This window comes from Poecilia reticulata, chromosome 2, assembly GCF_904066995.2.
Source record: "Poecilia reticulata chromosome 2, P_reticulata-male-v2, whole genome shotgun sequence".
NCBI lineage: Eukaryota > Metazoa > Chordata > Actinopteri > Cyprinodontiformes > Poeciliidae > Poecilia > Poecilia reticulata.
In genome coordinates, this window is record NC_088831.1 from 44,549,639 (window position 1) to 44,561,839 (window position 12,201).

Here is a 12,201-nt window from a genome sequence, read left to right on the forward strand (position 1 = left end):
CGGCGCAGCAGGTGATGAGTGAAGATTACTGATGGTGAATAAACGATCAAATAAATGTAGCAACAGTAAAGAAACTAAAGTGGACATAGCAATAAACCAAGAGAGGATAAAACTAATCAAATGAAACTAAATGAAAATGAATGAAGAACAAAATGCAAGAAGAAACTAAAAAACTAAAGTAAATACAGAGGAATAAACTGGTATGGCAAGACCTTTCGAGCAATAATTAATACAGAGACTGTATGGCAAGAATAAACAGACACTATTTCCAGATAAAAGGTAAAATAATATTGTTGAAGTGCAAAACTCGCTACATTTACCCCATTATGTGCGCGAGGTGAAGGAGCGTAAGTGCACGGGAAAACATAATCGGTGCGCCGATTCAAAACATCTACAATAGTGATATTATATTATTAATTAATTAATTAATTAATTAATCATCTTTTATATATTATTATATTAATAATAAAATAATGGTCAGTGCAAAGTAGCCTACAAATTATTTGGTGGGGGGCGGTGAGGGACCTGGATAAAGGCTAGGGGGGCGCTGGGCCAAAAAAGGTTGAGAAACACTGATCTAGAGCCATAGATCTAGAGGAGCGATCTAGAGTCATAGACCTAGAGCAGTGGTTCTTAACCTTTTTTGAGGTATCGAACCCCCCAGTTTCATATGCGCATTCACCGAACCCTTCTTATTCCCCCCCCCGACACGCAACATACTTTGCGGTATCCTTATTTAGTAATGTAATTATATTAGCTGTGTTACCAGTTTCTTGTTGTTTTTAATTGATCATGTGAGTCACTTTAACTTTAACTGGAATGTTGTTGTTGCCATCATGTCGTCGAGCAGAACGTTTTATTAAAACATCACAGGTAAACCAACATACCTGATAGAAGTTAAATCTGTCTGTATTTTACAGAACCTGGTTTCAGTCTCTGCTCGTCTGTTTGAAACCCAAAGTCTGTCACTTCCCTCGGTTTGTTTGTAAAAATGTCCCTGAGTCTGTTGCTCTGCAGGCGGATCGCCGTCGTTTCTTCACGTTGTTTTTTCTCGTCGTTTATTCACGTCGTTTCTTCTCGTCGTTTCTTCACGTCGTTTCTTCTCGTCGTTTCTTCACGCTGTTTCTTTACGCTGTTTCTTCTCGTCGTTTCTTCTCGTCGTTTCTTCACGCTGTTTCTTTACGCTGTTTCTTCTCGTCTCTTCACACTGTTTCTTTACGCTGTTTCTTCTCGTCGTTTCTTCACGCTGTTTCTTCTCGTCGTTTCTTCTCGTCGTTTATTCACGCTGTTTCTTCACGCTGTTTCTTCACGCTGTTTCTTCACGCTGTTTTTTCTCGTCGTTTCTTCACGCTGTTTCTTCTCGTCGTTTCTTCTCGTTTATTCACGCTGTTTCTTCTCGTCGTTTCTTCACGCTGTTTCTTCTCGTCGTTTCTTCTCGTCGTTTATTCACGCTGTTTCTTCTCGTCGTTTCTTCTCGTCGTTTCTTCACGCTGTTTCTTCTCGTCGTTTCTTCACGCTGTTTCTTCTCGTCGTTTCTTCTCGTCGTTTCTTCACGCTGTTTCTTCTCGTCGTTTCTTCACGCTGTTTCTTCACGCTGTTTCTTCTCGTCGTTTCTTCACGCTGTTTCTTCACGCTGTTTCTTCTCGTCGTTTCTTCACGCTGTTTCTTCTCGTCGTTTCTTCACGCTGTTTCTTCTCGTCGTTTCTTCTCGTCGTTTCTTCACGCTGTTTCTTCTCGTCGTTTCTTCTCGTCGTTTATTCACGCTGTTTCACGTTGAGGACGCTGCGTCTTTCCGCCTCTCTGACTTGCTTTGCTTTTCCAGGTCACAGGTTTGAGGACAACCCCGGCGTTCGGCGCCACCTGGTGAAGAAATCCTCGCGTTGCCAGATGTCTCGGTCCAGCATGAGTTCCACGCCGCTGTCCAGCCTGAAGAAGAAGAAGCGAGCGGCGGATAAGAAGACCCACGAGGTCCGCGGCCGTTCGGGCAGCTCTGATGCGTTTTCGCGTCTCTAACGCCGGTGTTTCTGCTCCGCAGCTGTTTGTGGAGCTCAACGAGCTCATCGTGGACAAGGACCAGGAGATGCGCTGGAAGGAGCGGGCGCGTTGGATCAAGTTTGAGGAGGACGTGGAGGAGGAAACGGACCGCTGGGGAAAACCTCACGTGGCGTCGCTGTCGTTCCGCAGCCTGCTGGAGCTCCGCCGCACCATCACGCACGGTAAGCTTCCTGCTTCCTGCTCTGGCTAGCGCTCACCTGTCCCGTCACTGCTTCCTGTCTGCTTTCCAGGCGCCGTCCTTCTGGACCTGGAGCAGAACACTCTGCCCGGCATCGCCCACCTGGTGGTGGAAACCATGATCATCTCGGATCAGATCAGAGCGGAGGACCGGCCCGGCGTTCTGCGAGCGCTGCTCCTCAAACACAGGTCAGCCGGATATTTTAGACAGTGGTGAGCCACACGAGATGAAAAGTATCAGTTCTGCTACGTCAACGTGGCAGTTAGCGGGAGCTAATGCTAAATGCTAACGGAAGCCATGTGTGTTGGAACGTGTTATATCGCCCCCAACAGGGTAAAATGTGCCACTGCTCACCTTCTTGTACAGTTTGTGCTTCAGGAAAACAGGAAACGGTGGAAGCTAAACATTTTTTTCAACGTTAGCAAAACACGCTAAAGCGCTAAACCAAGAGCTAACAGATTCAGACCTGGAGACGCTTCCACATCCTCCTTTCATCACTTCACTGCTGAGAACCAAGTCATTTATTTTAAAACTAGCAAAAGACTTTTCCTTCCACCAGCCGGACGTCTGATCCTACATGTTCACCTGGTTCGTCCTCCAGTAAAAAGCCACTAACACATCATGACGCCAATTTAGATCCAATTAAATCGTCCGAAGCTTTCTCCACTGATCCAACTTATTGATCGGTGAGCCCAGAACTGAGCTGATCAATGAATCGATCCGTTCTTACATAACGGAGCACAGTTACTCTGAGACACTGGGGGAAACCAACTGTTGGCGCTAATCCACAGTTTGCTCATTCTGAAAACGCTCAGCGCGGTTAATTTAGGGGAAGCTAACTGCTTCCAACTAATTTAGGGGAAGCTAACTGCTTCCCCTAAATTAATGTTTCCAGATAAGTTTTAATTTTAATGTTCTGTAAACCTTCAGCTGAATAAAGTTCTACGTCTAAAATAAAACATGGACAGTAGACTTAGCTTTAGCTTCCGCTAACTACTGCATTGATTAAGCGGCTTAGCATTAGCTTGTGATAAATACCATGTTTATATTGCGATGTAGCATTAGCTTTCACTTTTACATTGGTCATTGCTTTCATTGTCATTTCTCCATTTATTTACTTATTATGAATAAAAACTGTGTTGATGTAGCGCTTTAGCATTAGCTCCTGCTAAGTTGTGTTATTAGCAGAACTAATGTTTCTGATTAGTGCTTCAGGGTTAGCGCAGCTAGCTTCTTAGCTGGCTGTTCCCACTGCTGGAGGTGAAGAACAGGAAGTGACTTCAGGATGTCTTCCAGAGTGAGAAAAGAGGACGTCGTCATCCAGAAGCAGCTCTGCTAACCTCAGTCCTGCCGCCATCTTGTTTCTAAAGATTAGAGGCTTTCTCCTTAAACTTGTCCAAACAGTCAGGCTGGTTCATGACCTTTCACCTTTAACCTGCCAGCTGAGGCCTGTGTTTGCTGCAGCTGCTTTCAGCACTCGACAGATGGAGCGAAGCAAACCACCAGCTGGTGTTCATGCGCTCATTTCGCCTTCCACGTGAATCTCAGGCGGCGGCTCGTTTGGGAAAAGCAAACGCCGCCATTAGAGTCATCGCCGGCCGGAGGATCAGATTTACGACACGGTCAGAGGCGCGTTTAGGCGCAGCTGAAGCCCGGCTCATGTCTCTGAGCACGTCAGCCTGACGTCAGCTGGACTTAGCGCTCCTTCGTCTTGGGGCGACGTCACGTCCAATTTCACGGGCCTCATGATGTTCGGGTCCGGCTCTGTTTGGGTCCGGTTCTGTTCGCGTCAGACTGTTCGGGTCAGGCTCTGTTTGGGTCCGGCTCTCCAAGCTGTCCGTCTAAATAAAAACTTATTCATGTTCTGATTTCCTGACAGAAACGGTGACATTAAATATATATTATATTTACTGTTACAGTAAATATAATATATGAAAAAGAGAGAGAGAGAGATATCAATAGAGAAGCATATATATATATATATATATATGTTCGGTATATACAGGTTCGAGGCCAGGCTGGGGCAAAAAGTTACAACGGTGACATTGAGCTGTCAGTGTGGGTCCTTAGGCAACTGCCCTTGGAGCTATATAGCCTACCTCATACCATGAGAGACACAAATAAGCACGACATGCCGGCTCAGACGTTGCCCGGTCAAACAAGGTCTGCGTCAGGTGCTGGGGAACCAGAGCACCCTGATGAAAAGTGGGCTACTGGAACAAGACGGAAATGGGCGAGAGGTGAAAACATTGATCTGTTGGAATGCTACTACTCAAGTAATCCTAGTCAGAGAGGCTACATGCAAAGACTGTGGGAGGAATGGTTAGCTCGACATCCCCAGTCAACACTAGCCGCCAAACAACTAGTAGCTCAGTGTTCCAACATCCGCAAACGGCAACTGCTGTCACAACTTGAGATTGACGAGGTACGACACAAGTGCTACGGGAAGGAGTCAGGATGCCAGGTCAGAAGGGAGTCAACTACAACTCCCCGTCCAGAGACTGGGTATGTAGCCCCAGTAATGAACGAACCATCTGAGCTGAATGAGGCAGCAACTGACCTGAGAGAGAGAATCATGGCCCGAATGAACACCAGACGACCCCGACGCCAATTACAACGGCTGAGTGAAGTACCATCAGAAAGTCTCATTGAAGATGTGAATGCAGCATTGAGAACGATCCCTACCACCACCATAACAGAAACCAATGAGCTGATATACAACTCAGCATCAGTGATCCTTGAGATGCTTGGTTATAAGAGCAACCATGAGACGCCAGCTGAGAAGCCAGCTCAATGGCAAGAACAAGATTCGTGCAATAAACAGCTATGCCTTACCAGTAATCACATACCCTGCAGGAATAATTGGCTGGCCAATGGAAGAGATGAAGGCCACGGATGTTGAGACTAGGAAGCTACTAACCATGCATGGAGGGTTCCACCCCAAATCCAGCACCCTGAGACTGTATACGAGCCGTAAGGAAGGAGGCAGAGGACTAGTGAGTGTGAGAGCCACTGTCCAGGATGAAACATCCAAGATCCATAAATACATCAAGGAAGAAGCCTCAACGGACGATGTGCTCAGCGAATGTCTCAGGCAATGGGGAACAGAAGACAAGGTGCTGGAAGTACCATCATGGGAGGACAAGCCCCTACATGGGATGTACCACCGACAAATAACTGAAGTGGCTGATGTCAGGAAAACCTACCAATGGCTGGAGAAAGCTGGACTCAAGGACAGCACAGAGGCTCTCATCCTGGCCGCCCAGGAACAGGCCCTAAACACCAGAGAGGCTCAGATCTACCACACCAGACAAGACCCAAGGTGTAGGTTGTGCAAGGAGGCCCCTGAGACAGTCCAGCACATAATAGCAGGGTGCAAGATGCTGGCAGGGAAAGCGTACATGGAACGACATAACCAAGTGGCGGGCATAGTGTACAGGAACATCTGTGCAGAATATGGACTGGAAGCCCCGAGATCAAAGTGGGGAACACCCCCAAAAGTGGTGGAGAATGACCGAGCTAAGATCCTGTGGGACTTGCCTTATTCGTTGGAGGTATTTGGCTGTGGCTCCTTTCCTTGTGACCTCATCGAGGTTGCCATTTGCTTGTGGTATTCCCAGGTACTTGTAGCTGTGCTCTATGTCTGCTATTGTTCCTTCTGGGAGTGAGACCCCTTCTGTGTGGGCGACCTTCCCTCTCTTTGTAACCATCCGACCACACTTCTCTAGTCCGAATGACATCCCAATGTCAGTGCTGTAGATCCTGGTGGTGTGGATCAGTGAGTCGATGTCTCGCTCGCTCTTGGCGTACAGCTTGATGTCATCCATGTAGAGGAGGTGACTGATCATGGCCCCATTCTTGAGTCGGTATCCGTAGCCAGTCTTGTTGATGATTTGGCTGAGAGGGTTCAGGCCTATGCAGAACAGCAGTGGGGACAGAGCATCTCCTTGGTATATGCCACATTTGATGGACACTTGTGCAAGTGGTTTGCAGTTGGCTTCAAGGGTGGTTTTCCACAGCCCCATCGAGTTTGCAATGAAGGCTCTTAGAGTCCTATTGATGTTGTACATCTCTAAGCATTCAATGATCCAAGTGTGTGGCATTGAGTCATAGGCTTTCTTGTAATCAATCCAAGCGGTACACAGGTTGGTGTGTCGGGTTTTGCAGTCTCGGGCGACTGTGTGGTCTACAAGGAGTTGGTGTTTGGCTCCTCTGCTATTTATGCCTATGCCCTTCTGTGCCTTGCTCATGTATTTATCCATGTGCCCGCTTATCTTAGCCGCTATGATGCCTGACATGAGCTTCCATGTTGTAGAGAGACAAGTTATTGGCCGATAGTTGGATGGGACTGAACCCTTTGAGGGTTCCTTCTGTATCAGGATTGTGCGCCCTTCAGTTAACCATTCAGGGTGAGTCCCATTTTGTAGAAGCTGGTTCAGTTGAGCTGCCAGTCGCTCATGGAGGGCAGTGAGTTTCTTAAGCCAGTAGGCATGGATCATGTCAGGTCCTGGTGCTGTCCAGTTTTTCATACCCGAGACTCTGTCTTGGACATCTGCCACAGTGATGGTTACCGGGGCTTGTTCCGGGAGGTTGCTGTGGTCCTCCCGTAGAGAGGTTAGCCACTGTGCATTGCTGTTGTAGGACGCCTCCCTTTCCCATATGCCTTTCCAGTATTGTTCAGTCTCCAGCCTGGGTGGGTCTGCTCTGTTGTTATTACCCTGCCATTGAGAGTACACTTTAGCTGGTTGGGTGGCGAAGAGCCGGTTAATCCTCCTGGCTTCATTCTCTCTCGTGTATCTCTTTAGGCGGCTGGCCAAGGCTTGGAGCCTTTGTTTGGCAGTTTCGAGTGCTTCAGGTATGGGCATCTGGCTGTACTTCTTGGGTACTGATCTTTTCATTGCACCTCTTTGGAGCTCTGACAGTTGACTCACTTCCCTCCTTGTTATCTTGATCTTAGCCTCTAACCGTCTTTTCCATGGTGGGTATTGGGTCTCATGGTTGCTCTTATAACCAAACATCTCAAGGATCACTGATGCTGAGTTGTATATCAGCTCATTGGTTTCTGTTATGGTGTTGGTAGGGATCGTTCTCAATGCTGCATTCACATCTTCAATGAGACTTTCTGATGGTACTTCACTCAGCCGTTGTAATTGGCGTCGGGGTCGTCTGGTGTTCATTCGGGCCATGATTCTCTCTCTCAGGTCAGTTGCTGCCTCATTCAGCTCAGATGGGTCGTTCATTACTGGGGCTACATACCCAGTCTCTGGGCGGGGAGTTGTAGTTGACTCCCTTCTGACCTGGCATCCTGACTCCTTCCCGTAGCACTTGTGTCGTACCTCGTCAATCTCAAGTTGTGACAGCAGTTGCCGTTTGCGGATGTTGGAACACTGAGCTACTAGTTGTTTGGCAGCTAGTGTTGACTGGGGATGTCGAGCTAACCATTCCTCCCACAGTCTTTGCATGTAGCCCCTCTGACTAGGATTACTTGAGTAGTAGCATTCCAACAGATCCATGTTTTCACCTCTCGCCCATTTCCGTCTTGTTCCAGTAGCCCACTTTTCATCAGGGTGCTCTGGTTCCCCAGCACCTGACGCAGACCTTGTTTGACCGGGCGACGTCTGAGCCGGCATGTCGTGCTTATTTGTGTCTCTCATGGTATGAGGTAGGCTATACAGCTCCAAGGGCAGTTGCCTAAGGACCCACACTGACAGCTCAATGTCACCGTTGTAACCTTTTGTCCCAGCCCCCAGCCTGGCCTCGAACCCGTATATACCGAACATATATATGTATATATGCTTCTCTATTGATATATATAAATCTATATATAGGTATGTATGTATATCTATATATAGATGTCTATCTCTATACATATATATATGTGCTTCTCTCTATAAATATATATAAATCTATATATAGGTATGTATATCTATATATTGATATCGATCTATCACCAGAAGTGGCTCTTTTGCTCACTTTTTTATGTTTCGTTCTTCTTAATTGCCCTGTAAGCAGCAATTTCTTCACATATATATACATTTATTATTATTAATACTTTATATTGAAAGTGAAATCAAAAGGGGTTTTCATAAACACCAGTAAGGAGTGAATGCTATGGAACTTGTTAAAAACTGTGAGCTATGTTGAAGTAAATAAGACAGAAGTTCAAATACATGCTGAGAGTGAAACTCCTTAAAGATGAAGCTATATCCCAGATTTCAAAAGAAAATAAAAACGGTGGGTAACTATGGCAACCAGTGACAGTTTAATAGCCCGCCTACTCTTTCTGCAGTCAGGTGGCGCACGCATCCGTCGTGTTAATAAAAAACTCTGCCAGATAAGCCCACTCTGAATATCAAACACCACTGTGACATCACAATGTGACATCACAATATAACTCCAAAGGCAGAATTCTGACATCACCAGGGTTTATATAAGCTCGTCACATCCATCTACCTTCATCGCGACCTCTTAGCAGCCGTTGTCGATAGTTTTTCGTGAGAAGTTACTGAGCAGTACATAGTAGGATTTTCAACTTTGAAATCTACTGAGTTTCTAGACAAGTCATCTATCTTAGAACCACAAGCAACAGTTAAAATGGAGTCCAACCAGCGTACAATTGAAGAAGTTGCATCCGATAACATCGTCGAGAGAAAAGTACAGCCACCCAAGCCACCCAAGCGCAAGAAGAAGAAGATGCCATTTGCAGTCTGGTGGGCACTGCATGGATCTGAGGAGGAGCTGAAGATGTCAACTGAAAACATGGGACATCAGGACTCCTCATTGGTGACTGATAATGGATCGAGTGCCAATGCACTGCAAAAGGTGGATCAAAAAGGGGATGGACGACCACCTCAGAGAGAGTCCAACGAGAGCAACCAGGTAAATGCGAACACTGGCCAGGATTCACTGGCCAGTGTAGACGAGTCCATCGCTGGAATGCAGGAGAAAGTCGACACAGCAGAGAAAGAACAGGCCGTCGCTGAACTAAGAACTTCAGGTGAAAGTACTGGAACGGAAGACGATTCCTCTACAGTTACCGAACAGGAATCGATCTCCGAGACACCAGAGACACCAGAGAAGGAAGAGTCCTCTAAGTCCAGCACTGGAAACGTTATCGATCAGGACTCTTCTCTCCCTGAAGAAGGTGATCAGGAGCATTCCCTTAAGACGGAGATTTGCAAAGAGGAACATGTTAGTTTAACATCAGAGTCGGTGACCGAAGAGAAATCCGTCACAGAAACACCAAAGAAAGTCGACCAAAAAGCGGAAAAACGATCAAAGACTAGGCGCAATAAGAAGACACCGCTATTGTGGAAAACTTTCCCTGAGACTGATGCCTGCATAGATCTTGCATTTTTTTGTGAAAACAGTGACATCAACGGTTCTCAGTCTGAAAATCTAAGTCACCAGGATGATTTGCCCAGAAGCGACAAAAAGTCATTGTGGAAAATGCTCCCAAATTCTGAACCTTGCATAGATGTCAGTTTTTTTGCTCAGAATATTGAGACCCAAACTGTGATTGCTGCAACAGAGCCGGTCAGCAAAGAGGAACTTGTTAATTTTACATCAGAGTCGGTGACCGAAGAGAAATCCGTCACAGAAACACCAAAGAAAGTCGACCAGAAAGGGGAAAAACGTTCAAAGACTAGGCGCAATAAGAAGACACCGCTATTGTGGAAAACTTTCCCTGAGACTGATGCCTGCATAGATCTTGCATTTTTTTGTGAAAACAGTGACATCAACGGTTCTCAGTCTGAAAATCTAAGTCACCAGGATGATTTGCCCAGAAGCGACAAAAAGTCATTGTGGAAAATGCTCCCAAATTCTGAACCTTGCATAGATGTCAGTTTTTTTGCTCAGAATATTGAGACCCAAACTGTGATTGCTGCAACAGAGCCGGTCAGCAAAGAGGAACTTGTTAATTTTACATCAGAGTCGGTGACCGAAGAGAAATCCGTCACAGAAACACCAAAGAAAGTCGACCAGAAAGGGGAAAAACGTTCAAAGACTAGGCGCAATAAGAAGACACCGCTATTGTGGAAAACTTTCCCCGAGACTGATGCCTGCATAGATCTTGCATTTTTTTGTGAAAACAGTGACATCGGTTCTCAGTCTGAAAATCAAAGTCACCAGGCAGGTTTGCCCAGAAGCGACAAAAAGTCATTGTGGAAAATGCTCCCAAAGTCTGAACCTAGCATAGATGTCAGTTTTTTTGCTCAGAATATTGAGACCCACACTGTGATTCCTGCAACAGAGCCGGTCAGCAAAGAGGAAATTGTTAGTTTTACATCAGAGTCGGTGACCGAAGAGAAATCCATCATAGAAACACCAAAGAAAGTCGACCAGAAAGCGGAAAAACGGTCAAAGACTAAGCATAACAAGATGAAAATGATTCCCTTTCACATTTGGTTGGAGAAACAGGCCGCCACTGAACTAAGAACTTCAGCAGAAAGTATTGGAACGGAAGACGATTCCTCTACAGTTACCGAACAGGAATCGATCTCCGAGACACCAGAGACACCAGAGAAGGAAGAGTCCTCTAAGTCCAGCACTGGAAACGTTATCGATCAGGACTCTTCTCTCCCTGAAGAAGGTGATCAGGAGGATTCCCTTAAAACGGAGATTTGCAAAGAAGAAATTGTTAGTTTTACATCAGAGCCGGTGACGGGAGAACCGGAGAGCCTCTGTGAGGAAAACATTTCTGGTGACAAAATTGAAAAAGACATTTCAGTACCGGAAATAGTTGCAGAGCAGACAGAGAGCACCGACAACAAAATTCACACCAATAAAACAGCCATCATTGAAGTAAAGCAGGTGATAGAAGAAGAAACGGTCATAGCACAACAGAATGGAGACCATCAGGCTGAGAAAAAACGTTCAAAGAAATCGAATCGTAAGATGAAGAAAAAGGCAGCAACTAGAGAGGCATCTGACCTAGAGAGCCTCTGTAAGGAAAACCTGTCTGGTGACACTGAAAAAGAAGTTTCGGTGCTGAAAATAGTTGGAGACCAGGCAGAGAGTATCGAAAACGAGATTCTCACAAGTGAAACTGCCATCGGTCAAGTACAGCAGGTGATAGATGAAGAAAGGGTCTCCATGACACAGCAAAATGGAGAAAAACAGGATGGGACAAAACTTTCAAAGAAATCTAAACGCAGGATCAGAAAGGCAGCAAGGAGAGAAGCATCTGAGCTGAAAGCTGTCAATGATAACATTTCTGGTGACACTGAAAGAGACATTTCAGTACCGGAAATGGTTGGAGACCAAAGAGAGATCATCGAAAACGAGATTCTCACAAGTGAAACAGCCATCGGTGAAATTCTGCAGGTGATAGATGAAGAAACGGTCTCCATGGCACAACAGAATGGAGACCATCAGGACGAGAAAAGCTGTTCAGAGGAATCTAATCGTACGATCGAGAGAAAGGCAGCAACGAGAAAGGCATCTGAGAAACGAAAGAGGCATCTATATATATATATATATATGGAAAACATTTCTGGAGCGAACATAGAGAAAGAAGTTTCTACTGTAGAAACAACTGAGGATCAAACAGCCTTGGTTGAAACTGAGATTCTTACAATAGAAACAGAAATCCCTAAAGGACAGCAGGTCGTTGAAGAAAATACTGAACCGGAAACTTCTGTAAACCCGATTGAGGAGGAGGAGGAGTGTGGTCCAATGGAAGATCAGACAACATCGCTTCCACAAACAAATGTAACATTGAACAAAGATAAAGTCCAAACACCACCTCAGGAATTAGAGCCGCAAGCAGCTGGTGAATCAGCCGAGGAGAAGATTATTTCTGAAGGAGAAGAGAACCCCAAGAAAAAGAAATCGCTGTGGAAGCGAATCAAAAAGGCTCTGACTCCACCTCCTCTACGCCTGTTCAGAAACAGATGCAAAGTCCATCCAGCTTAGACATCAGCTGATGTTAAAGTAGATTTAAAAGGGGGCGGGGCCACGTGTGT

At 45.9% G+C, this 12,201-nt stretch overlaps 1 protein-coding gene across 8 annotated transcripts in view; it reads left to right on the forward strand.

Annotated features, from left to right (window-relative positions):
* Positions 1-12,201, forward strand: part of slc4a3 (solute carrier family 4 member 3) — a 44,956-nt gene that overhangs the window by 17,060 nt on the left and 15,695 nt on the right. For all 8 annotated transcript variants that reach the window (XM_017302450.2, XM_017302446.2, XM_017302448.2 and 5 more), the window contains 3 exons: positions 1,823-1,968; positions 2,036-2,216; positions 2,286-2,421. In XM_017302450.2, the coding sequence (XP_017157939.1) occupies positions 1,823-1,968; positions 2,036-2,216; positions 2,286-2,421 (463 nt within the window). The remainder of the gene's footprint in view (positions 1-1,822; positions 1,969-2,035; positions 2,217-2,285; positions 2,422-12,201) is intronic.